Genomic DNA, 27,777 nt, shown 5'->3' with positions numbered 1-27,777 from the left:
AAAGATTCTAGTCTATGCTGTGCGAAGCCAATTGAATGCCAAAGCAAATTAATGGGTAATTACTGTCTAGACTTGTAAACTTAATGCAAATAAATCATATAACTGTCTTAAACTCCATCTGCCCTGAACTTGGTTACTACACTTTCAAATTCAAGGTAAAGGGATTAATTTTTTTCCCTCTTCATTTCTATAATAGATAAAGTCAAGAACAATGCATAACTTCTCAGTTAAAATGAGTCTTGAAAAAAATGTCTTGAGTTTAATAAAGGAAATGATGGGCAGCAAAAAAAAATCCAGACTTTTAGGGTTCTCCATTTTTAGCAACTAAAGATGTGAGTTGGTAGCAGAAAATTTAATAATTGCTTTTATGTTAGAGGTTAAATCCAGTTAACTTGTGAGTAGCACCTCTAAAAATGCAGAAAATTCCAAGGGTTCCTTAATTTAGAATAGAAGTGTGCCAGAATAATAATTGGATTGTTAATCTTCATCCAGACAGAGAGTACACAGTTTCATGATCCAAAATTATTTAGCAAGCAATGGATGTTAATTTGTATTGTGTCCTGAGGATATTTTAATATTAGATACATAAACTTGTGTTTAGTACTACTTGCAGGCTGCCATTCGGGCTGATTAGAGTGACATGTATGAACATGTTCAGTTCTATGAACCCACATTGGTCACCATTTAAGTTTGTGAATTTTGGCAAGTATTCTCCACTTAAAATGTATACGTTCAGGTCCCATTTAAATATACTTACAGAAAATCTGATGTATAATTCCAGCACGTTTGCAAAAATGACCGCTCTCAGACTTTCAGGTTTTAGGTCCCCACCTTCACTTTCAGAATTCAATGAAACAAAAAAAAAACTAGAGATGGTTGTAACACAGTAAATTCCCTTTCAAGCATTTAACTATTCATGATCGAGTTTCCAAGTGCAGGTAATATTCTTGGGTGGTGTAAATTTCATCGTAAGATAAGAATGTTAATGGTTTAGAATTTGCTGGAAAAATTATCCATATTCAAAATGCCCACCATCATTAATACAGTAAAGTTCCTGTAATTTGTTGCAAGAAAAATAGTTCTCGTGGGGAGAATTACACAAATCTCTGAAAATATCTGGAAATCCACTTTTGCCTTTGCAAAATTTCAATTCAGTGTCAATCTCAACAGTGTCAAAAAGTGCCAAATTTTTATGGGAAATACAAATTAAATGTGGCATAGAAAGTCAGGGCAGCCTTTTCATATTATATGGGCTCTTAGAATAAGATTAAAATTTCTTCAATCTCATTCAACATCGAAAATACATCGAGAGTAATTGAAGCTGCAGAATCTCACCCTGTACGAATAAATACCCGTTTCATTTTAAATTAGTAAATTTTTCTCTTTGTGCATTTTAATGGTAGTCCTCAAGCCATAAGGGATGAATCAGTGGTTCTCAACCATTTTCTTTCCACTCACATACCACTCTAAGTATTCCCTGTCTCGTAGGTTAGTAATTAATAAGGGATTGCTTAAGGTAGTATGTGGATGGAAAGAAAAATTTTGAAAACCACTGTTTTAATTGGACCTCATTGACTCATAATGTGCACGGTTTCAGAACTCCAAAGGAAATGGGCCAATGACCATTTTTATCAAGCAAAATACTTCAGTAACAATTGGGTCTCGAGCAGTGATTCTCAACCTTCCCTTCCCACCCACATACCACCTTAAGCAATCCTTTACTAATCCCAGAGCACCAATGGCATAGTGATTACTTAGAGTGGTATGTGAGTGGCAGGATTGAATGGAAGATCCATTCCATTTAACAGTACCTTGAAATCAAAAACCACCACCTCTGTTTATTCCCAACTTTCTGGCGTCCAGTAATACACATTTAATCATAATATTCCAGAAACAATCTCAGTAATGCCCTTTTTTACCAGTATGTACTGAATTGGTGATTAGCAATTAACCAATTTTTTATTCAATAATTATGCAGTTATAAATGTTAATTGCTTTAAGTCTTTTTAAATAAATTGTAATTATGACTAAACAAACTCCTCACTTTTATTTTCACAAAGTGAACAGTCCCTTTGGAACATTGAAAGAGGAGGTGAGGTCAGGGGTACATGTGTTCTTTGCGATGGAATTGTGAGAAACACAGCTCACTGATTAAATAATTTCTCAGTCAATAGGTGAAGCGATATAACCTTTTATTCAACATTCTTGCAAGAGCGGTGTCCTTCAGAGAAGGCACACTCACTAATATTCAACAACCTTTTTTTATACATTTCTTTTTGTTAATAACCACTCCTTTGTTAATTTAATTGGTTAGTTAACTGAGTAATTGATAGGTTAGTTTAACCTATCAAAAGCTGTTCCACTCCTCGTCTTAAAGCCCGCCCTTGTTTACTTCTCCCATTCCCATGATTTTTGCGACCCCAACTCTTATTTATTCTTATCCTTATTTGGTATGATGCTTTGTCACATGTTCCCGTTCTTTCGCAGTTTTTTTTAATATATCAAGTTGGCCTTGCCTGCAATCTCTTGCAGGAACTGACCTTCCTTTGTATTCTAGCAGACACCCCCTTTCTTCTCTCACATCTCATCTCTGTACAGTCATTGTTAACACTGATTATTACATTTTTCTGAAACAGCATTTTGGATAATTCTCACAGAATGTTGTTGAAGGTGTCAGAAATGTGAGCAGAACACATGGGCTTCTGACAGAAGATGAGGACCAGCAGACCTGTTCTGACTGGGAAGAACAACGTGAAAGCAGAGGTGTGGGAACTAGATGTGTCTCAGAAGGGGTATCTCTCAGAAAGCAACAGTTGCATTTTTTTTTACAGCAAATTAGTGCCTCAAAGAGGGAAATTGGTTAAGGAAATAAGAGGGTATCTCAGGCACTGCTGTTTTATTGTCAGAGCATAAACAACTGGAGGAAATGGAAGAAATGAAATTAAGCCAAGTGGAAAGAAATATCAGCAGGAGGGTAATGAATGCCTATCCCCTCAAACAGACACACAAATCCAGGAAAAGAGTTGAAAGAAAGGATGTGATTAGGACTGTTTTGCATACCTATAAAGACTCAGGCATAGCTTGGGTCAATATGATTTGACATGGATATACTAAAGATCTAGAAGAAACAAAAGTAATTCTATGTGTGAGTTGTTAGTAGAGGGAAACTTGTTATGCTTTCTTCATAAAAGAGTCAGAGGACCATTAGGTCTTCTGCTGAAGGAGTGGAGATGAACTGGTTGAGTCCAGAAAACTGGAAGCTCTCAAAATGATGGAGGACATTGGAGCAGGGATGGTTTCAGAATTGAGGCATTGGAATCCATACCAAGCAGGCAAGATGAACCTCATTAGAGCTGGAACCAATATGCTTTTTCCATAAATAACAGAGAGTTTAACAGATTGGTGGCTGAGGGTGGGATGGGTGGAAACTATTTGACCGTGATTTCAAGAAGGAGAGAATCAAGTTGGGAAGAGGAATGAAATTATAGTAAGCAAAAAAAGCCAAAACAATATCAGACATCAAAGAGAATGCATCCATCATTTGCAGCAAAGTAAATTAGTTATTTGCACAAATAGAAGTGAATTGATGTAATTAAGAACATAATTGCATGGTGATTAAAGTTGCAAACTCCCGTAAGTATTCTAGTGTATTCAGTATTTTGAAAGAACGGGCATTAATAAGGAAATAGTGTTGCACTATGAATAAGGGAGAGGATCAGTGTCGTGATGAGAAATAGCCTTGGCTTGCCATCATCATGATGAAGAACACACATGTCAAACTCAGGCCCGCAGGCCAAATTTGGCCCGTGATATAATTATATTTGGCCCGCAAGATCATATCAAATATGTATTAGAGCTGGCCGCCCCGCCAGTATAGCACATGCACAGCTAATACTACAAATCCCAGAATGCTTTGCAAATGCGTTGGCGCCGGCCTGTCAGCCCGCTAATCGCCCCCACCTCCTCTCTTTACTTTCATTTGCATCTGCGACCTGTCGCCCAACTCACATGTAATAAACCCCTTACGAAAAATGGCCAAACGAAAGACAGAAAACAGGACCTTTCAAGACAGGTGGGAGGCAAACTCTGACCCCAGAGTCTGATGAACTTGCATCTAAGAAGAGATGCCAAGTATCTGGTTTAGACCCAGGTGCATCAGAGTAAATCACAGTGTAGCAAGCTAAGCTTGGATTAATATTTTCTTTGGTTAACTTTGGACTGTTCATAGTTGAAAGATTGCATTTTCATTGAAGCAAGTTATTTTTTTGACTTGTTAGCTTGTGAAAAAAAATACATTTAAAAGGAGCTTAAAGGCTAGAGAGAAATATTATTTATTGAATACTTTATTTCTCATTTGTTAATGCTTCTTCTGGAAAGAGTTTAACCAAAACTATTATTAAACATTTATTTTAATAAGAAAAAGTTTAACATTACATATGTTGAAAGAAGAGAAAACATGCAGATGTTGTTGAAAATTTTCACTAAATATTTAGTTTGGCCCACGACTTCGTCCAAGTTTTTAATTTTGGCCCTCTGTGAATTTGAGTTTGACACCCCTGATGTAGAACCATGATTAAACTGGGTCGAGAAGAAATAGCAAAAGACCAAGGGCAATAGGTGTCTGTTGTCCTCTAGAAAATAGTTGTGATATTTGGTGCAGCAGGTATCAAGAAATGAAACTTTAATGTATCTCAGGTAATGTAATGGCTATTGGGATAATTATGGGACATTCTTTAAAATCTTCTATAATAAAGAGCAGGATGAAGTCAAAGAAAGCATTTAAGATGCTTCTCCAGATTAGTACGATGAGGAAACGACTCAGGAAATTTTTTTTGTGCCTCTCATTTTGTCCAACAAAAATTTGATGTGTTTTGAGGAAGAATGCTCATAATATGATAGAACTTGACAGTTTAAAAGTGATGTGGTTCTATTTAATTTTTAATTTACCCATACAGCACTGTAACAGGCCAATTCTGCTCTACATGGCCGTGCCACCCAATTTACTCCCCATTAACCTACACCCCATTGCGTTTTTTGAAGGGTAGGAGGAAATCGGAGCCCCCCAGAAAAAATGCATGCAGGCATGGGGAGAACGTGCAAACTCCTTTCAGTCTGTGGGATTTGAACCCAGGTGCTGTAAAGGCGTTGCACTCACCACTGCACGAACTGTGCCATCTCACAGTTATACTACATTAAGCTTGTTATTTACTCTAAACAAAGCAATTTATGAAGGTAGTTGTTTGTGATGGATTATGAAAATAAATTACTAGATGTACAAATAGTGGTCAGCACTTAAAAATAAGTTTCTCATATAAATTTTTTAAGGCACAAATATCCAACAGAAAAAGTGATTTGTACATGCCTGGCAGGGTACATTTTAAAAAAGAGGATTTCAATGTAACCCTATGCCTAATAGAATGGAACATTTTTGAACTCGGCAAAGGACCAAAAAAATTGCTGAGAGTGCACTGTTGTGAAACACGTTCATGGTGAGAGCTTCTAATAAACATGCAAAAAGGATACTAGAATTTATAATAAGAAATAGGAATTACTTTGCATCTGTCTTCATGGAAGAAAATGTATCAAATTTGCCAGATATAATTGAGAATTAAGGATGCAAGAATGAGGAGCTAGACATTAGCTAAAATCACGGTAGAAAAGTTGGTGCCATATTTCTGAAAGTGGTTACTATAGGAGTTAATGAATGTTCTGATTAAAATCTTCCAAAGTTCTGCAGATTCCTGTGGATGGGATAGTAGCAAATGTGTGATCACTGTTTACAAAAGGATGGAGAGAAAAATACGGAATATGCAAAAGAAGGGAGAGAGAAGGGAGGGAACGACAAATCTGTAATACCGTCATGTCAGTGGTACTTACTGGTATCGAAAATAATATTTCACCCTGACAGAAATAAGAGGATTGAACAAAGCTAATCTGGATTTAAGAAGGGGAAAATATGTTTGACCAATTTACTGAGGCTGTGACCAATAAAATGGTTAAAAGTAAACAATGGATGTAATATACATGGATTTTTGTAAAGTATTCTACTGTCCCAGAAGAGATTGATCAACAAAGATGGATCACACATAATTGGGGTTAACACATTGATGTATGGATTGAGAATTGGTTATTGGCCAGCAAGATGAGCATTGAGATAAATGATTGTTCAACAAAGATGGATCACACACAATTGGGGTTAACACACTGATGTATGGATTGAGAATTGGTTATTGGACAGCAGGATGAGCATTGGGATAAATGATTGTTCAGCAAAGATGGATCACACACAATTGGGGTTAACACACTGATGTATGGATTGAGAATTGGTTATTGGACAGCAAGATGAGCATTGGGATAAATGATTGGGATAAATGATTGTTCAGCAAAGATGGATCACACACAATTGGGGTTAACACACTGATGTATGGATTGAGAATTGGTTATTGGACAGCAAGATGAGCATTGGGATAAATGATTGTTCAACAAAGATGGATCACACACAATTGGGGTTAACACTCTGATGTATGGATTGAGAATTGGTTATTGGACAGCAAGATGAACATTGGGATAAATGATTGATCTCACAGATCAATATAAACGCAACTCTGCTAATTCTTTATTTATGGCCTCTAATCCTTCTATGGTGCTAGTTCCTAACAAAGTCAGTCAGCAAATAAGTTAATTCTGATTTTTTTTCCCCCCTGCTATGACTCCCGCTGAACCTTCAGAGAACCTTGAGAGAACTCCGGATCCCATAGCAAAATTCTTGGCTTGTAGTTCAGGCCACAAGCCTTCATCTAACATAAGTCTTCTGAGGGCATGGAATTTTAACTGGTCCAATTGCACCCACCGCAAACAGAGTTGGTAGATTTGGCATTGCGGTGGTATAGGTCCCGTTAAGAAGGAAAACAAACCCTTCCTTAGCCTGGTAACATTTAACCCTAGTTTTCCTGATTCCCATCATTTGCTTTTTATGCCAATTAATCATTCCCCTAAAAGGTTCGAAGGACATATTATAACGGTATGTCAAGGGGTCAATGGTGATATTTGCCATTGCACTCCCCACAGATTCTTTGTGGTCCCTCATCGACATTGATGTACTGCAGTGCAGTGCAGCTACAACCAACCCAGTTATATTTTATACTATTATTGTCGATGTGTGCAAAGAGTCATGGCACAGGACACATTGAAGGGAATCTTGGCCCCCACCTACCCCACCCCTGGCCAGTGAAGCAATAGCAGTAGCTTTGTGTGCCTGAGCAGTCAGCCATGGTTCCTGCAAGGGGACAGACTCGGTACAATCGAGGCAAGGGGACTCCTGTTGCTTGATATATATGAGTTCTACTACCCCTCACACAAATCTGCCTGTGCTCCCCTGACAAGGGGCATCCAAAGTGTCAGTACTATACAAGGCTTTAGGATTCCATCCTGGGGTGGCTACGAACAAGACCTCAACTCTCTGTTTTAATGGGTAACATGCAGTTTGATTTCCATGAAGTCCTTGATGCATTGGTAGAATGCCCCCTGAACAGATTACTCTTTAAAGGAGAGGATAACATCATATTCATTGACAGGAGTCCAAACAGTATTTTTAGTTTTATTTTGATGCCCATGGGTGGCGATCATAAAAGGGGAATTAATTTGACTCCGTTTCTAGTGGGTGGTGCTGTTTACACCTCACTGCGTTGACCCAGTCATCCTTCCCGTCCACTTTGAAGGCTGTTCGGGTGGTTAGCAGTGCAGTGTATGGTCCCACCTAGAAGAGAGAGAGAGAAACAAAAACTCTCACTCTTTTTACATATACTTTTTCTTCAGGGCAGAGCACATGCGAAGGGGAGTCTTTCAGAGGGATGTGAGCCTATCTCATTTTCTCACATTTGGCATAAGCCAAATCAGGGCCAACTTTTCTCTGCACACTGCAGGCCTAATTCCTGTGGTCATTGGGCATCCCGTTAGAGCCCATTAGTCCCGTAGCCCGGTTTTTCCTGTTTCATAATGCATATAGTATTATAGGAAGGGCCTCCGGCCAGGGCAAGTTATTATCCTGACATATCTTGGATGTTTTTGAGTTTGCCATTTAGTCTCTCCTCCATTCCTGACAATTCAGGTTGGTAGGGAATTTGCAACTTCTATTGGAACCCCATGGCCTGCAAATCCTTTGCTATCTTCGCCATGAAATGGGTGGCCCTGTCACTATTTATCACCATGGGAACTCCATATCTGGGTATTATTTCCTCCCTCTTCCCCAGGTTGTGCTGCTGGCACACAGAGCAAGATAGCACAATCTTTTGAATGATTGGTGTTATCCTGGGAACATTACCATTGCTGCATGTTGCATCCCTCCTTTGCCCATGTGGGTCTGTGCATGAACCAGGTGGCACAGGGGCAAAAACAGGCTTCTAGGACATACCACATGCCCATCTGGGTGAAACAGAAAATCATCTTTTTGGGAACAGTGTGTGTGCTCCTAGCTGCATTTCTCTTGCGGGCTGGCATTCTGCTGTGCTTGTGGTAGTTCTTCAGGGGCCACCGTGGGGACAGGGGTCTGCAGGGGGGTACAAAGAGCTTGGAGCATCAGGTCTTGAGCGGTAGCAACACGTTTAGCAATCTTATCTGCTAGTTTGTTCTCATGGGAAACTGCATCATCTGCCTTTGAGTGCTCCTTGCACTTAATGATGGCTATCTGAGTTGGATGCTTACAGCCTGAAGTAAATTCAGCACTAACTGGGAGTGTTTGATGGGTTTCCCAGATGAGGTAATGAAACCCCTGTTCATCTATATCTGTCTGAAAACATATGCTACCTCGAAGGCATAGTAGAGTTTGTGTATATGTTGGCTGACTTTCCTTTCACCAGTATGCAGGCTGTCATCAAAGCAAAAGGTTTGGCTGCTTGCGCTGAAGTGCCTCGAGGTAGGGCAAAGGCTTCCACAACCTGAGGTCAGAGTGGCACCAGTATCTACCAAGACTCGTAAATGAGTATCTCCATAGGTTGTTCTTCAGAGTCTTGGGAAAGTAATATAACTGCCCCTTGTACCGCCATGCCTCCTGGGCATCCCTATTCCATGGGGAGTGGTTGATTATAGGCAAAAAAGGGACCCTCCTTTTCTCTAAAACTCGAAGTCCGGGGAAGTTCCCAAGGGAGGTTACTCCTGCATTCCCTAGCCCAGTGTCCTTTCTTTCTGCACTTGTGGCATATATCCTGGGATTTATTTTTTTGTAGTCCCTGTTATTTCTTTTGCCAGTTTCTGTATTCCGGTTCTGCCTGTAAAACTGCATTTTCGGTGATTTGGGTGCTTCTTGGGGCCCCATGAAAAGTCCTTCACTATTCATATTTATCAGTGTGGGTAACTATTTGAAACCAGGTCATGGTCTGCCAATTTAGATTTTGGATTTTAAAGACTGGGCTTGTCGGGGAACCATACAATTGAGAAGGATTTGGATGGCCAGCAGGCCGTTCTCCTCCAATGGGACCCCAGCATATTCCTCCCAGGTGTTCTTGCTACAAACTCAAAAGGCCCCTCTGTTTTTTGCAGCATGCATAGGGTAACTTCCCCTCAGTCTCCTTGGCGCTGGGCCGCTCTCATAATGGCTTCCTCTCCACTGTGTTGCAACCAGTGTGCAAGAGTGTGTTATCAGTGCACCAATCACCATTCTCCCCAGGTAGAACCAGCACTGTAACTTGAGTCGCCGGCCAAGAGCAGCCGTATGCACATTTTAAAATAATTTGTAGATCGCCCGGGAAGGGATTATAAATTTTGCATGTTTGCACTTACCAATTTAGAAAAGCGGCTGGCCATTTTATGGGGCTAGGTGCTTCTGTTACCATAGCCCTAGCCTCAGCTGGAGTCCATGGTTTTAAAATGGGGACATCTCCAATCATAGTTTTTTGCGTTTGATGAATTACCTGAGAGGAGGAAGAGTCAGGAGAGGCTTCTCTGCTCGGGATCCTCATAGGTGGTCTGGACTTATCTTCTGCAGAGGCTCCTGCTCCCACTCCTCCCTCTGGTTCCTGTTGACCTTCCCTAGCGCTCCTTATGTGCACCTGCTGTTCTGCACCTGGGTTCTGCCGCCAGGTAGTAACCATCTCTATTAGTCCATCCATCGTTCCATCAGGTCTGTTGTCAGGACTATGATCCTGTCTTTTAGCTGATACCATTTGGAATATCTGGGGATTCGCAGGAGCAGGATGTGGGGGACTTGGATAGGCTGGCAGATCAACTGGTGGTGCCGTGTGAGGGGGCAACCTTCTCCGGTGTCTTTTCCACTTTCTTTTGTTTTAGGGGTTGGTGTCTTTTTGCCTCCTCCATCCATTTCTCAAAGAATCCCATCATATAACCAAACCCATTTAGGGTCCCCATCTCCATTAGCTAAAGCGTCTCACCAGGTTTGTATTAATGGAATCTTACAAGGACCCCCATATGGTCGATTTCCTTGCAACCAGCCATACAGATTGCTGCTAAAAGTAACTGCATACTCATCATCTCCCGTTTCTTTTATTACAGTATCCACAGGTGATCCCGGAGGGACCAGCAGATCTCTTATCTTCTGCTGGATGTCTTTTACCATCTTTATTAGTTTCTGAGTCCTTGCATTGGTCTTCAGAACTCCTAGTGCCTTGGTCTCATTAGCAGGAAGAGCTTTTGCCGCTGAACTGCTGGCTCTCATCTTTTTGGCAGGAGCATCTGGTGCCGCTCAACTGCAGACATTTCCCATTGTTCTGTAGAGAGACCAGAGTTATGTCGCGTGTGCGTGCACATTTCAGCAATAAAGCAATTACAGTGCTCACCGAGGTGAAGGAAGTTCCTCTGTTTCCTTTGTCTTTTTGGTAGCTACCCTTTTCTGTCCCCCTTACAGCTTGGACTTGTTACCAACCACCCCCTTTCTCAGCTAGGCTTTCAGATCATTGAAGTGGCCAGATTTTCTCAACTTGAAAAATCTCTTTTTTTCTTGCTTAGGTTCTTTTCCGGGATTCTGAAAAGCCGTCCACCCCGCTCTTCCTTTCCAACTTGAAAGGGAGAGGAACATCTTATGAGAATCCTATCCTTGTCTCCATCTGTCACATTAAAATTGATAAAGTGTTAATAATTAAACTAGAAAAGTTTGAAATGTCCTCCACAGTGACTTAACAAAAAAGCTGAGTACCTATATTTGTTAAATGGTAAAATTTACCTGATGTTGATTTCATAATGGAACTAAATGTGGTTCTGCATGTGGTTGAAGGCAAAAGTGCAGCAGGTGATCAACAGGAGGGTGTACTCAATTCTCTTTCTAAGGCAATTTGAAAGCAGGAGTAAAGAAATCTTATTGCAGCTGAACAGGGCTTTGAGACAGCCCTTGCAAAAATGTGTGCAAGTCTAGCTATCATGTCTATGAAAGGATGCATGGGCCATAAATGGAAAACAATGGTTATATGCAAGACTAATTCTGAGAATGATAGACTGACTGTATGAGGAGCGTAAGTGAACTGGGTCTCTATTCTCGAGTTCAGAAAAGTGAAAAGAGATCTTGACATATGTTACAAAAATATTATAGAGCTTGGCAGTCTCGGTGCAGGGAGGATGTTTTCCCAGCGGATTACGTGGATTTGGAGAGAATAATTTCATGAACAGTAGCAATAAGAACTGTGATAAGGAAAAATTACTTCTCTTAGAGGGTAGGGTAGCTCTGGAATTATGCAGTCCAGAGCCTGTAGTGGCCTGGTTATGTTAATTTCAAAACACAGATCGATGATTTTCTAGGCGTTAAGGAACCTAAGGTTATGGGGATTGTTCTGGAAATTGGAAATTCTGAGATAGTTTAGTTTAGTATCATCTGACAGTACATATATAACCAGAGCATGATGCACATAATAATCACATCTATATGTGACTAAATAATAGAAAATAAAAATGTATAAATATCTCAGAATAAAGTATTTGTTTAATATATAGGAGACCCAAGGTTACAGGATACCATTCATCATTCTTACAACCTGAGGGAAGAATCTATTTCCTCACCTGGCAGTCCTGATTTTGATGCTCTTGCACTTCTTTCCTGATGGGAATAGGTTATAGATCCCGTATGACGGATGGATTTGTTTGATTACAAATTTAAAACTGGAGCACAGATGCAAATAAGCGGGAAAAAAACTGTCTCTTTGTCCCAAACATTATGGAGGGTACTGTACGTTCTTAAAGTAGGGTAAACTAAACACAAAATGGTTTGTCTTGGGACTATGCAGGTTTGGAGAACAGGGTTGGGATATCTGAGGAATTGAGATCAGTGACTAAGAGAGACAAGTAATCGGCATTTCGTTATTTTGTTGTTTTCATTGTGAACAGCAGTATATCTACTGATTTCCATCAGAAAGCAAGTTTCATTTGAAGTGGAATATTATTTTTGAAGCTAGCCAAAATACTGCTTCCACAGCCATAAGATCATTTTTTATTGACTATATATTTTTCCTTTCTCCCACTAAATTTTGCATTCTCTAATATTGCTGACCATTGAGTCGGTCATGGCCTGAGATCAAGACCTAACTGGCTATCATAATCAATTAGTGATGGAGTCATCACGATGGATAAAGTTCCAATGATCAGCCTTTCTTCTAAAGAGTATATCAGTTGAAATGGCATGTGATTGGGAAGTGAATTGGTTGGTCATTTGAAGATATACCCTATCCTCCCTCATGGGACGATCTTTCTTGAACTCAATAGAAATGAGTTTTTTCTGCATCTTTGCTATCAACCCATTATTTTTCTCCTTCAAAGAATTCTGAAGTTTGTTCAGTATGATCATCCTTTTTGAAATCCATGCCAGGTCCTTTTACACTTAACTATAGGCTAAAATGTTCTTACCACAAATTATAAGCTGACTGGTATATAATTAACTTGATTGCCCTTTTTAAAATAGATAATACACTGCTCACAATTTGCTTCTTCAATCCACAACCACTCTCATTCTGTGGCCTGCAATGGAAGTTGCTGGATGGTTACAATTTTCTTCCTTTATTTTATGGTTCTGGGATATATCCATTAACTACTTTGTCAGATAAATCTTTTTATCATCTTGATGTGTGCGTATCTTAAGAATGTTCAATATTCTGAATTCAATTCAGATGGTTTTACTGTGTTAGATACATTCAAATTCACACGAGAAACTGGAGCCACAGGTTTGTTGGGGGCTTGTAATGGAGGGTTAAAACCATGTGCTCAGATGCTTCCTTGCTTATGTGAAACTGACAACACTGGGTCCATACTCAGGTCACCTTACTTTCAGAATTAGCAGATGTAATTAAACTCAGCCATGGGGATTTATCTGAAGATACACTTTGAAATGGAATTCCACTGTGAGGCCCAGGGAAAGCAGTTGTCAAATACGACACTCTGAAAATGACGTATTGGTCACAACCTGTCTTGCTCAATATCTGGTATGATGATATGGTAATAATGCAGATACCCCACGGCATGTGCCTGGCATACTCCCCTCTCCCTCCGCTGTTCAAGCCCGCCCCGTAAGGCAGCGGACTTTCCAAGCAGATAAAGACAAAAGGGGGGATGATGTAAGTGTAGAAACTGAAGGGACAGGTGCCCCGATCTCCCAAGCGGACCCAGGGGAAGGCTCTCAAACCCCTGCTTATGCTCAGTGGGCTACCCCCTCAACGGGATGGTCTCAGCAGCCTCCCGTCCATTGGGTAGAGGGCCCTATGTGCCAGAGTGGGAACAGGGGTCGGGAACAGTCAACAACAATACGTGACTTCACTATAAAAGAGCTGGCCGCTATTGGAGATCGTTTTAGGCAAAAGACAGGAGAAACTTTGGCGGCCTGGCTTCTGCGGGTTTGGGAGCTAGGGGGAGGTAGCATATATCTGACCCCTGAGGAATTGTTGGGGTTAGGATCATTAACTACTGATATTTGAGTCACTGCTGAATTACGTGGCAGAAGGAGAGATGTAGACTACTCTAGGAGAAGCCCTGTTACGGGTGTATCCGTCACCAGTAGATTAGGATTTGCATTTGCAGAACCATTGGGGCACACCAGAGGAGGGTATAGCAGTGATTCGCCAACAGGCCGTGGCCTCTGCTTTGTATGCGGGGCGCCTGAGGCTGTGGATGCATGGGGGGAGCCCCGATGAAGAATTATTCACAGCTGGAATGCATACCTGATTGGTTCGTTCAGCCCAACCTACTATACGGGGACTGGTCCTGTCCGTAACTAGTCCGCTAATTGGGCACCTCGTGTCTGAGGCGGTGCATGCCCTATCTGGACTCCAAGAACTGGAGTTGGGAGGTAAAATCCACTCACGTACAACCCAGGTTAAAGCAGACAGACAGGATGAAAGGAGAGGGGCTGCTGTTAATAACGGACTGACCAGAAAAGACCTTTTTCTAACTTTGTTAAAGTTAGGCGTACCTAAAAGTGATATTGATGGGAAACTACTGCAGTCCTGTATGCCCTTTATAAGAGGAAGGCAGGGGAACATCATCCCCAGCTGCTGGGTCCTCCCGGCCCAGCTGTGCCTTCTGCTCCCACCGCTGCTTCTATCGAGTCAGCTTCTCCTGCCCCAGTCACCCGTGATGAGGTACAACAATTGGTTAAACAGGCTCTTAAGGATAACAATAGCATGTGGTCCTGGAAGCCCCCGAACCCTTCTGAAACCTGAAGGTGTGGGCAGGATTCCCGTGTCTATTCCATCGAGACACGGCACACACACGGGGATCCGCGGCCCTACATACCGTTAACAATTCACTGGGGTGGGGGTAATGATTGCCAATACTTGGCTTTGGTTGACACCGGTGCAGAGCACTCAGTGATTCCTGGTAACCCCGACCTCTGGAACGGACCCACATTTCAAATAGAAGGAATGGGAGGGGCGATCACCCTGGCGAAGGAAATAAAAGTCTGTGCCACGGTGGGTGATGGCCCTTCCCCCATACGGTTACATGCATTGGTAGCTGCCACTGACGAGTGTATCCTGGGTATTAATATGTTGGCCGGTACAGCCCTTAATACTAGCCAAGGGGGGTTTGCATTCGGAATTCGGACTATTACAAAAAGATTAGTGGTGGGTCAGGCCAAGTGGAATCCCGTGGTGGTGCCACCCCCCTCAAAACCTGTATGCATTCCGCAATATCGCCTCCCTGGAGGACAGGAGGAGATTACTGCCACCATTGATGCTTTGAAAGAAGAAGGGGTAGTGAGGCCTGCAACGTCGCCCTTCAATAACCCTGTTTGGCCTGTCCAGAAGCCGGACGGCTCCTGGAGAATGACAGTTGATTATCGTTTTTTAAGTAAACATGCCCCACCACTTGCTTCGGCAGTTCTGGACATTGTTACCCTTATTGAAAACATTGCTACTGGGAACTCAGGAACATGGTATGCTGTCATTGATCTCGCTAACGCCTTCTTCAGTATTCTTATAGACGAAGTCTCACAGGATCAGTTCGCCTTTACCTGGAAGGGGCGCCAGTATACCTTCACCCGCCTCCCTCAGGGCTACGTACACTCTCCCACTATTTGCCAGGTTTGTTGGGGGCTCCATTGTGCGTGTTTTTATTTCCATCATAAAGTAGGAAATGTTGCACTGATAAATAAGAAATAACAATTGGATCATAAATACAGAGTGGGAGTGGTATAGATGGGTACAAAGATCAGCATGGACAGGGTTATACAATCCTTTGACTCTAATTACACAAAGAAATGTTTTGTTTATTTGTAACATTTGATAAGGTGAGAAGGGTTCTTCTGCAATCAGTCTAAATGGTCAACTCTCACATTCATACATCTGTAAAAAGGAGAAGGGCAAGAGCACAATTGCAGGTAATAGTGTCACAATGAAGAGGATCCTGAGGATAGAGGTGATGGTGCACTTTTATTCCCTCTCTAGAAGTAATGTTTTGTGGTAAAGAATGTTACACAGTTGTAGACAAAGATGAAATAAGTTTTTATTCTTTTGGATAGGATTTGAAACCGGATTCTGTTTCAAGAGCTGCACTTCAGACTGAGCTCAATTGTGAAGAAGTGTGCAAAAGGGTAAGACTTTTTTTAAAAATATTTTATTTTTCACACTATGAACCATATTAATCAAAATACACACAAACATTTCCCTCTTGAATATACAGTGTTCTTTTCTCACCTTTTCCCCCCCTCCCTTCTCTTCCTCCCTCCCACCCCCCTCCAAACCCCTTAAACATTCAACATGTACAATACAATAAACCTATTAAACAATGTCATCACACAATGAAAATAAACAAAAAAATTGTGTCATCTACTTTTACACACTGGGTCAGTTCATTTCATCTTCTTCTCATTCTATCATTTTAGGGGGTGGAGGTCTGAGGCAAGCCTTTTCTGTTGTGTTCCATGTATGGTTCCCAAATATGTTCAAATAATGTGACTTTTAAAAAAAATTATGTTATTTTTTCCAATGGAATACATTTATTCATTTCCATGTACCATTGCTGTACTCTCAGGTTCTCTTCTGATTTCCAAGTTGACATTGTACATTTTTTTGCTACAACTAAGGCTATCATAATAAATCTTTTTTGCGCTTCATCCAGTTTGAGGCTTAATTCTTTACTTCTTATATTACTTAGAAGAAAGATCTCTGGATTTTTTGGTATGTTGCTTTTTGTGATTTTATTTAATACCTGATTTAGATCTTCCCAAAACTTTTTCACTTTCTCACATGCCCAAATTGCATGTACTGTTGTTCCCATTTCCTTTTTACAGCGAAAACATCTATCTGATACTGTTGGATCCCATTTATTTAACTTTTGGGGTGTGATATATAGTCTGTGTAACCAATTATATTGTATCATGCGCAACCTCATATTTATTATATTTCTCATAGTTCCAGAGCATAAGTTTTCCCATATTTCATTCTTTATTTTTATGTTTAGATCTTTTTCCCACTTTTGTTTGGGTTTATAGCTTATTTCATCATTTTCTTTCTCTTGCAGCTTGATGTACATGTTTGTTATAAATCTTTTAATTATCATTGTGTCTGTAATCACATATTCAAAGCTGCTTCCTTCTGGTAATCTCAGTCTGCTTCCCAATTTGGTAGTTGGTAATTTATTTTTTTCCTTTCTACGTGAATCTTCTTTCAGATGTTGAGTAGATGATGTAGTACTGGTGAACTTCTATATTGCACCCGTTTTTCATCCCACTTATAAAGTATATGTTCTGGTACCTTCTCCCGTGTTTAATCTAGCTGTATCTTGGACAAATCTGGTTTTTCCCTTGTTTGATAAAAATCTGATAGATATCTTAATTGTGCTGCTCTATAATAATTTTTAAAGTTTGGTAGCTGCAAACCACCTTGTTTGTACCATTCTGTTAATTTATCTAGCACTATCCTCAGTTTCCCCCTTTCCATAAGAATTTCCTTATTATTCTCTTTAGTTCATTGAAGAATTTCTTTGTTAAGGGAATTGGTAATGATTGAAATAGCTATTGTATCCAAAAGGGTAAGACTTGAATAAATTTCCATGTTGAGCTTATTCCTCCTTCTTCCCATTCTTACTACATTCAGATAGAAAACATAACATTGTCAAACTTAGCATCAAATATGGATATGTGAAAATCCTCCTTATTGACCAACATTTTGTGCACAACTTCATTGAAAGCCTTCAGAAAATTCAAGTGTACCATACTCATTGATTCTCCCTACTCTATTTGACAAGACAAGTCATCTAAGAATTCCAGCAGTTTTTCCAACATGATTTGGGTTTATTGAATCTATGCTGACTGTGCTCTAACCTTTTACTCTTTCAAAGTGTTTGATTATTGCACACCAACATTTTCTACACATTTATCTTAAACAAATTAGTTGTTTATCATTTTCTCTCTGGGACATATTTGCAACCCTCTAATCCACAGTACAATATAACCAGGTGCATTCTTCTTTCTTTGGCTTGGCTTCGCAGACGAAGATTTATGGAGGGGTATGTCCACGTCTGCTGCAGGCTCGTTGGTGACTGACATGTCCGATGCAGGATAGGCAGGCACGGTTGCAGCGGTTGCAAGGGAAAATTGGTTGGTTGGGGTTGGGTGTTGGGTTTTTCCTCCTTTGTCTTTTGTCAGTGAGGTGGGCTCTGCGGTCTTCTTCAAAGGAGGTTGCTGCCCGCCGAACTGTGAGGCGCCAAGATGCACAGTTTGAGGCGATATCAGCCCACTGGCGGTGGTCAATGTGGCAGGCACCAAGAGATTTCTTTAAGCAGTCCTTGTATCTCTTCTTTGGTGCACCTCTGTCTCGGTGGCCAGTGGAGAGCTCACCATAGAACACGATTTTGGGAAGGCGATGGCCCTCCATTCTGGACACATGACCCACCCAGCGCTGTTGAGTCTTCAGCAGCATGGATTCGATGCTTGCAGACTCTGCCAGCTCGAGTACTTCGATATTGGTGATGAAGTCATTCCAATGAATGTTGAGGATGGAGTGGAGACAGCGCTGATGGAAGCGTTCTAGGAGCCGTAGGTGATGCCGGTAGAGGACCCATGATTCGGAGCCGAACAGGAGCGTGGATATGACAACAGCTCTGTACACACTGATCTTTGTGTGTTTCTTCAGGTGGTTGTTTTTCCAGACTCTTTTGTGTAGTCTTCCAAAGGCGCTATTTGGCTTGGCGAGTCTGTTGTCAATCCTTGCATCAGATGAAATGGTGCAGCCGAGGTAGGTAAACTGGTTGACCGTTTTGAGTTTTGTGTGCCCGATGGAGATGTGGGGGGGCTGGTGGTCATGGTGGGGAGCTGGCTGATGGAGGACCTCAGTTTTCTTCAGGCTGACTTCCAGTCCAAACATTTTGGCAGTTTCCGCAAAACAGGCCGTCATGCGCTGGAGAGCTGGCTCTTAATGGGCAACTAAAGCGGCATCATCTGCAAAGAGTAGTTCACGGACAAGTTGCTCTTGTGCCTAACCCTAACCAGGTGCATAATGGAATGCAAAATCTCAGAGTTCAGATTTATTGTCAGATACATAGAACCCTGAGATTCTTTATCCTGTAGGCCAGGCAGAATTTCTACTTATCGGTAGCGCAAAAAAAAAACTAATCATGAAAAGATGCCTATACACAACAGAGAACTGTAAACAAGAATTAAGTGCAAACAATCTGCAATACAGAAAATAAATATTCAATAATAAGAATGAGCAAAATTAGAGTCCTTAAATGAGTCCCTGATTGAATTTATTGTTGAGGAGTCTGATGATGGAGAGGGAGCACCTGTTCCTGAACTTGGTGGTGCAAGTCCTGTGGCACCTCTACCTCTTTCTTGATGGCAGCAGCGAGAACAGAGCTGGGTGCTGTAGACCCTTGATGATTGCTGCTGCTCTAACACTGCAGCAATCCACGTAGATTTTCTTGATGGTGGGGAGAGTTTTGCCTGTGAGGTACTGGAATATGTCCACTACCTTTTGTGGGGCTTTCTGTCCAGAGATGTTGGTGCCTCCATACCAGGCCTTGATGAGCCAGTCAGCACACCTTCCATTACACATCTGTAGAAGTTGCCAAGGTGTTCTCTGTCCTACCAAACCTCTGCAAACTCCTTAGAAAGTGCTGAATGAAAGATTAGATAATTTTGTGATATCTTGATTTAGTCTTCCAGGTGAAATTAGAATGAGAGAAAACAGTAGCAAAAAAGTGATTGAAGGAGTGAAGATGTAAAGGCATACAACAAACAAGAAAACAGTGAAGAGGATCAGTATGTGGGAAGAGTTGTGAGAGAGGAGATAAACGAAAAATATGGAGAATGAATGAAGGGAAAACCTTTAGATATTGGAAGAAAGTTGTTTTGTTTAGAGCAATAACAATGAGAGATAAATGCGACTTAATCTCAGCATCGCCATAAAAATATAATCGTAGTTTTCTTGGAGATAAAATGTCATGTAAGTTGAAACATTATTCAAACAGTTTGGGGAAAAATGTTTGTTATTTTAAAATAACCTACTTTGCTCATTGATAACATTGATTGTGTTGCTATGAATAGGTTAAAAAACAAAATACTTATTAATATTTCCTCCACCGTTGGGGAACCTCTTTCCTTTACTAGTTTTTCTCAACATTTCTGAAATGGATCATCCCTGGAGTATATTTGTGATGCGTGTGAAATTTAGAAGAGAAAAACAGGCTCTATAGTGCCCTTAACATTGCAAAGCATCTTAAAAAGCTGCGTAGGAGGTATAATCAAACATATCTGTCTTTGAGGCAGGTAATGAAACAATGCAGACATTGCGATTATAGTAAAAAATAAATAAATGCTGAAAGAACTCTGCAGGTCTCACAATGTCCAGAAAGAGGTAAAGATGTTTTGGGCCTGAGCCCTTTTTCATGGTATGAGGGAAGAGCTCAGACCCAAAATATTAGTGACATTGAGGCACATTATTTATTATCCAGAATAGATATGAAGATGATTCCTGACAAAGGTCTCTCTTTCTCAGGGTTTTACTAATGGCTACTGCTGCTAAGTGTCATTTTAAAGACTTCCTTCCATTCATCACATAGGTTAAGTTATCAAGCTGATTGAGCAGCCAGCCTTTCCAGAGGGTTAACAAGAAAGTACGATGCAAAAATGGAAAATTTTTTAAAAATCAAATATTTCAAGATATGCCAGATTTTACATGTTTATGTGAAGGAAATACAGTGTATGGTAATTTTGATGGAACAAGTGCAAAACTGGAGACGTGCAGGAGATTGCAGACGCTGGAATCAGTCTCTGCTGGAGCAGCATTGGTGGTTGATGCTTTGGGCCAAAATTCTTCTTGATGAAGGGTTTCAGCCCAATACTTCAATCATAAACACTGCAAGTATTTTCAAGCAGTGAGAGATTAAAATTTGGTTGTGTTTCAAGGTGACATTGTATAATTTGGAATTTGGTGGGGTAATAGTACATTTGCCATGGAAGGAGAATTTCCATGCAAAGTGAAGACTTCTTCCTGGACCTGGGATACTGAATACAGAATTCATTCTGCAACCTAGAACGTATATATTGTGATAGAGGATCCAATACAAGGGTTCACCAGATTGAGGAGAAATGAAGCAGGCTGACCCAGAGAACTCCAGAGTTCAAAAAGATGAGAAGTAATCTCATCGCAAAAGTGCACAATTGTTTCTTGGCTTGACAGGGCAGTTGCATAATAATGATTGCACTGTCTGAGATACCCAGAATGAAAGATGAGTCTCAAATTAAGAGTTTAGTCATTATGATTTGACCAGTTAGGAAAACATTCCTTCACCCAGAAGGTTCACTCAGTATACTGAAGCCAAGGTCAAAAGATGATCAACATTAAAGGAAGCAAAAAGTGTGGGGTAAGTGCAGATGAATGAAATTGAGGTGAAAGATCTTTTTGAAAAATGGTGAAGAAGGGACCAACTGGCCTAATTATATTTTTGCATCAAATTAGTTTTCTAAGAATAATGGTATTGTAGTACATTGATGAAGCTCATTTGTGACCTTGCGATGAAGCATGTGATTTTATGAGTGTTACAGTGGGATTGGTTTGGAGTCACATCTCAGAATCAGAATTTATTGTCTCGAACAAGTCATGAAATTTGGTGTTTTGTGGCAGCATCATAATGCAAACATTCATATTGTAACCATTTTACAACAATTACCTTTGTGACATTCTCCCATTTTTCAGTTCATTTTATTTGTGTGGGACTGTCCCTTTAAGAAAACAGATTTAACAACCTGCCTGCAGGATTTGAAGTGACTGTGAAACTAGCAGCAAGCTTTGAACATTATGTTCCTTTTACTGGATACATTTGCAGAATCAATACAGAATCCCTGGAGAAGCCTGGTGCAAAGACCATGTGACCAGCTTCTTAAAAAGACAGTGCATCATTTTTTCAAGGTGCATCGCAAGAGTAAACAGCTCTTCAACCTCCTTTGTGGGAATGAGAAACCCACTTGGCCTCATTGTGTGGTTATAGACAGAATGTCATATTTCCTCATTTTGCTTATAGCGGAATGAAAACCACTTCGAATAACCCACGAAAGGGGTTTTAAAGTTGCAGAAGAAATACTGAACTCTACTCCGACTAACCCACAAGGAGGGTTCTCTATTGGCAGAAGAAATATTGCACTCAGCTTGACTGACCCACGAAAAGGGTTTAAACTCTAGAAAAAGGAACTTGCCTAAAAGAACATTTCTCTGAACCACCTTAACAAGAGTGTCATGAGTCATGAAAGTTCTGCCACACCCCGTCTCTGTTACCCACTTCAGGGACTGCTAACTTCATCCAAAAGCCTGAATGTCTCACCCATCTTAAAGCCTGCGTGTTGCATATATTTAAGGTCTGTGTGCTTCACCCATTTTAAAGCCTGTGTATCGCATCAGTTTCAAGCTCATGTGTCCTCGCTGAATTTCTGAAACTGAACTGCCTTCCAAGATTTGAGCCTTGAGCTGCAGTGACTTGCCAGTACATAGACAGAGTTTAAGTTAAATAAGTGTATATACATTTAGTTAAGTTTAGATAAGTTAGTTCAATTGGATTAGGTCAGTGGTTCTCAACATTTTTCTTTCCACTCACATACCACTTTAAGTATTCCCTATGCCCTGTGATTTGTAAGGGATTGCTTAAGGTGGTATGTGGGTGGAAAAAAAGTTTGAAAACCACTGTTTTAATCGTACCTCATTGACTCTTTATGTGCACAGTTTCAGAACTCCATAGGAAATGGGCCAATGACCATTTTTCTCCAGCAAAATATTTCAGTAACAATTGAGTCTAGAGCAGCGATTTTCAACCTTCCCTTCCTACTCACAAACAATCCCTTACTAATCACAGAGCACCGATGTCATAGGGATTACTTAAAGTGGTATGTGAGTGGAAAGGAAAAGGTTGAGAACCCCTGGATTCGGTGTTATATAATTGTTGATTAATAATAAAAATATTATTTTAAATATAACATGGTCTGGGCTAATATTTATTGCTGCGATTGTGTATGTAACGCTATAAAAAATTAAAATAATGCACAAAAAGTAAGGCAGTGTCTTTAGTTCATTGATTATTCAGGTATCTGATGGCAGTGGGTCAAGTAATTTCTTTTCCGATTAGAGAAGGCTGTAAACGGTTGGGTTTATAAAAATATATTGAATCATTAACAGCCTCTTAGAGATTTCTGTGCATTGAAAAACACAAACATGAGATCCCAAAGTAGCTGTCAGCCTTCCAGTGCAACTGCTGCAATTCCAACAACATCACTGCAGAGATTGTCCCAGACTTAATTAGGTCATCCAGGATTGACCATCTCAACATTTCACTGAGATTATTTTGAAAATCCATGCTGACTCTCAGTAATTATCTTAATTTTTTTTCAAGTGCTTTGACTTTCAATTCTGTGCCTTTATTCTATATTCTTATCATGGCACCAAACTCCAAAGGCACATGGTTCTGCTTATAATTGGAAGTACCACAAAATGTTTGAAACCCTTCGCAGGCCAAACAGCATCAGCAGAAATAGAAATCTAGTTAATCTTTGGAGAGTTCCTAAATGGTAACTGTTTCTCTCCATTTTTCAGAATTTGTTTTTATTTCAATTCAGTTTTATAATTGTATTATGTTTAAACTTCATGTAGACTTAACTAAGTATTACATTCATGGGTGGTTTGAAATTAAGTATTGAATATAATTTAGCAATAGTAACTTTACAAACATGTAAGGATAAAAATTAATTGCCAACTTGCATGAAGTTCTGTTTATTTATTTCTCTATGTTGTTTAATATATTTTGATGCTGTCTCCTAGCAACATCTAAATGCTGAGGAGACAGATGGTTTTTTGGCTATGTTAGAGAGATTACATGTGTTAGTATAGTTCTTTTGTTTGGATGGGAGAAATTTGGATAATTTATATTGACAGTCTATCAACATTTTAAGGGCTTGTAACAACGTATAGCAACTCATAATAATATTAACAATGTTTAATATAATTTAATACACTTTGAAAAATTCAACTTTAGTATGAATTTGTTTGAACGAGTCATAGACAACAGCAACATTTTCTGATCCTGCAAGTGACTATAAAGGAAAATAGTCGCTATAGAGCTTTTCACACTCAGACACCTTACGTTCGTCAGAGTGCAACTTGCTTTGAAAATCCTTTTCTCTAAATCTAAAAGCCAGCTTATCTTGTATTTATTCATATAAATATACCTATTTTTGCTACTTCAGGCAGTTCTGATGCATTGATTTCCCATCACAGTGAAAGTTAACCTATGATTCATTCAGGCACTTCCTTCATATGAGCTTTATCAGTATTGTGGACTGAATTAATTTCATTCCTTTTAATATTTCAGCTAGTAAATGTGAAACGTTACGATAGCATTGCCTGAATCCTAACTTAAGCTAACTTTTTTCCATTTTTCTTCTAAACTGGCCATATTTCTATTGTTTCACATTAATATTGTAGCCAATTCCACACCATTATCTATATTTAAAGATAAATGTTATTTATTGGTAGACATTTCCACTTTAAGTAATAATAAATTGAGGACCTGCTTAACATCATATTTACTGAGCATATTTAAGCATGGGCTAACTGAGTTACAGATATCAACAGTGTTATGATTTTTTTTATCATTCAAACTGATCATGTCTGAAATTGATGCCTGAACAAATTATCTTTCAGTCGTAACACCGTAGGTGTTGTTTTCTGTCTTTGGACAGAGCTTCATCTATTTCTCAAATTTAATATATGTGAATTTTTTCCAAGGGAAAAATGCTTGTATCATGCCCAGATATTTGTTATCTCTGATAGCTTCAATGTCCTGACAGTTTTGCTGCTGTGGCCGTTGGTCAGAGTAGAGCATTCTGCAAGCAGCGATTGGGCTTTACCTGGTGGAAACTGAAGCCCCAACCACATTGATATCTTGGCAGTTCACACTGTCAGAAATATTTTCTGCTATTTCTAATCAATATTGATTAAAATTGGGAAAAATAAATTCTATCCCTTAATTTAACTTCTTTTGCACAGATTATGACCTGGACTGCTAGGGCCGGCTGCCATAAAGTGAGGAACCATATTTGAAGGATATGTAGACTCTAAGCTCAGTTCATTATGGACTCCTTTTGACTGACTCGTTGGTGAATTCAGAGATGTCCATATCTGACTGTGAGTGCACTTTTGCACTACGATGTTGAGGCTTAGAAGGCCAGTACATTCTAGCATGCAAACTGCTTCTAAAATTGTTTCCCTGTGAAATTGTCTAGTGCTCATTAATTGACTGCAAAGACTGTCTTTGCTAAATCTCTGAAAATTTATAAAGTAGGATATATACTATGATTTTTTTTTTCAGCTTGCTTGTTTCTGGAATAGTCTCACTAAACTCTCAAGGTAAGTTTTTGTAGGCATTGTCAGGAGAATTAGAAAAAAAATAAAGAAATCTATCACACATTGACCAAGTTAACAATTAGTGTTCATAATGCCTCAATCAATTTACACATTTCTTTTATATTTCACATTTTGGCACTCATTTAGTGATAATTTCACTCAAATATTGTAAATTACTAAAGAATTACCGATAGAATAAATTGTTCCCATGGAAATTGAAGGTTGTGACAAAGCATTTCCATTTTTCAGGTGATAATCACAGTGGTATTATTGGCTTAATGCCAAGGATTTGTTTTTTTAAAACCATCTGGTCAGGAAAATTCCATCTTGGGTAAAGAAAATTTGAATTGCCAAATTTAGTAAAATGTGTTCCACCCTTTAAGCGATGGTAACCAGTCCTAAAATTATCTGGCTACCCAAGTTATTATTGTGAGAGCCACATCCTTTCGATTGAGTTAAATGTTGAACATATTGATTTATTTTGAATAAATGCATATTGTCACCATCTGTTTCTTGTTTCGTAGACTGGGATTTTTTTGTGGGCATGAGAATTCCCTTTAGAATTTGGGTTCATGTTGCATACATCTTCCCAACATGTAAAATGGAATCTATAATTGATTGCAAGTATGTTGTGCATCTTACATTTTTTATAAGTGGCTTTTGATGATTATCATTAATAAATATCTAATTCAAATCTTTACATTAGCTATAAATCCTGACAAGTGATCTTGCAGGTGAATCTGAAGTACATCTTTAAGTCTTGATATTGATATTTTTCTCAGAAATACAATTATCTGAAGACACAATTGTAACCACTGTAATATCCTACTATTGTAATAAAAAAAATCCCTAAAAGAATGGAAATGTATGTAAAATTAAACTCTACATTTAAGTGGAATGTGTGTATCATACACCTAAAATACCTTTTTTTTTAGCCCCAAATCAAGGCCAGTTTTTTTCATATTTATGAGAGTGGCTTGATGTAAAATAGTGGTCTTCAAAGTGATCAATAATGACCCCCCAAGGGGTTGATAATGCGCAAGACCAGTCGATTTAACCCCCACCCCATACAGCACAGCTGCCGCCAACCCCTCCACTGGGGCTGAACAAAGGGGGGCTAACCCGCCATGAAAGTCCATGCACCGCCAACGCGCTTCCCCCCTCAATGTGCATGTGCCAGCCGGCGGCAGTGGACCAAGTGACATTGCATTTAATAGGTAAATGAACTTTTTGCCCCTTAATTTGCCCTCCATTTGGGGATGTAGGGCACCCCAAATGGAGGACAAATTAACGTATGGCTCGAGGTGGCACTGGACGGAGGACTCATCGGCCTAAAACTGGACATCTAGCTACCCTACTCAGTGCTGTCCATCCAGCTGCCCCCTCCCCCCCCCCCCCCACGTCTAGCTGCCTCCCTCATCTACCCACCTTCCCATCGAGCTCCCTTCCCTGTTTAGTCCCTCACCATCCAGCACTGTGATTCCATGCCTGGGGGTTGATGAGGGACCACGTAATCCCTGAGGGGGTCGGTGGTCTAAAATGTTTAGGGACCCCTGATGTAAAGTAACAAATTTCTGGTATACAATGAAAAATAACTATTTAGTATATGCACGAAAGAGCCATTGTCATAATAAAACATCTGTTGATTCGTTTTCTGTTTCTTTTTAAAATTTTTGTGCAGCTGTTCATCTTAGCAGCAACAAAACATGCCATTTAGTTTTCATTCCACAGCCACACCACTCTGAGCATTTCCATTGGACTGCAGTTATGCTTTTATTCCATCTTTGAAATCAATTTTTTGAATTTAATTAATCAATATTTTGGTTAGAAATTATTACTTTGTGAACAAAAATTGAGTAAGATGGAAGGGAAGCAGCTGTTTTTCCATCAATAATTAATAGACGTTATAAGAATATAGAACTTCCTTGTTCTTTACACTGGATTTTTGATATTTCTTTTCATCTTCCCCAATGTACCCCAAGGGGGGTACAGCTAGCATAGCGGTCAGTGCAGCACTGTTACAGCACCAGCGATTGGGTCCTAGGTTCGAATCCCATGACTGCCTGGGTTTTCTCCAGGGATTCTGGTTTCCTCTCACTCTTCAAAACATAGATGCTGTAGGTTAATTGAGCAGCATGGGCTCGTGGTCCAAAATGGCTTGTAACCGTGTTGTATGTTGTAAGGTAAAACATCATGAGATGGGAATGTGTAAGGAGTTACCCTGTGCAGGGCTGTAACAAGATGTGAATGCATCCTTGTACTTACAAGATAAGAGAGACATTGATGGATTGAGAGGCAGGAAGCTAGCAGGGAAAGGATAGCAACAGTTTTAGTCATTGGACAAGTAATGATATGATGATGTTCTAAGCACATATCCAAGGGTATAAGAAAATCACCATTTTGCTGATAACGGCAGAATGCATTCTCCAACTAACATTGTTAGTTGCAAGTGTTACAATCCGGTAATAAA

At 39.9% G+C, this 27,777-nt stretch overlaps 1 protein-coding gene across 11 annotated transcripts in view; it reads left to right on the top strand.

Moving 5' to 3' along the window:
* Positions 1-27,777, top strand: part of srfbp1 (serum response factor binding protein 1) — a 233,650-nt gene that overhangs the window by 141,410 nt on the left and 64,463 nt on the right. For 10 of the 11 annotated variants that reach the window (XM_069893689.1, XM_069893760.1, XM_069893755.1 and 7 more), the window contains one exon: positions 15,941-16,012. The exons of the other annotated variant lie outside the window; for it this stretch is intronic. In XM_069893689.1, the coding sequence (XP_069749790.1) occupies positions 15,941-16,012 (72 nt within the window). The remainder of the gene's footprint in view (positions 1-15,940; positions 16,013-27,777) is intronic. 11 annotated transcript variants of the gene reach the window in all.

The sequence above is a fragment of the Narcine bancroftii genome, chromosome 1 (assembly GCF_036971445.1).
Source record: "Narcine bancroftii isolate sNarBan1 chromosome 1, sNarBan1.hap1, whole genome shotgun sequence".
Classification (NCBI taxonomy): Eukaryota; Metazoa; Chordata; class Chondrichthyes; order Torpediniformes; family Narcinidae; genus Narcine; species Narcine bancroftii.
Note: the sequence above shows the minus strand (reverse complement) of the source record. Positions and strands in the feature narration are given on the sequence as shown.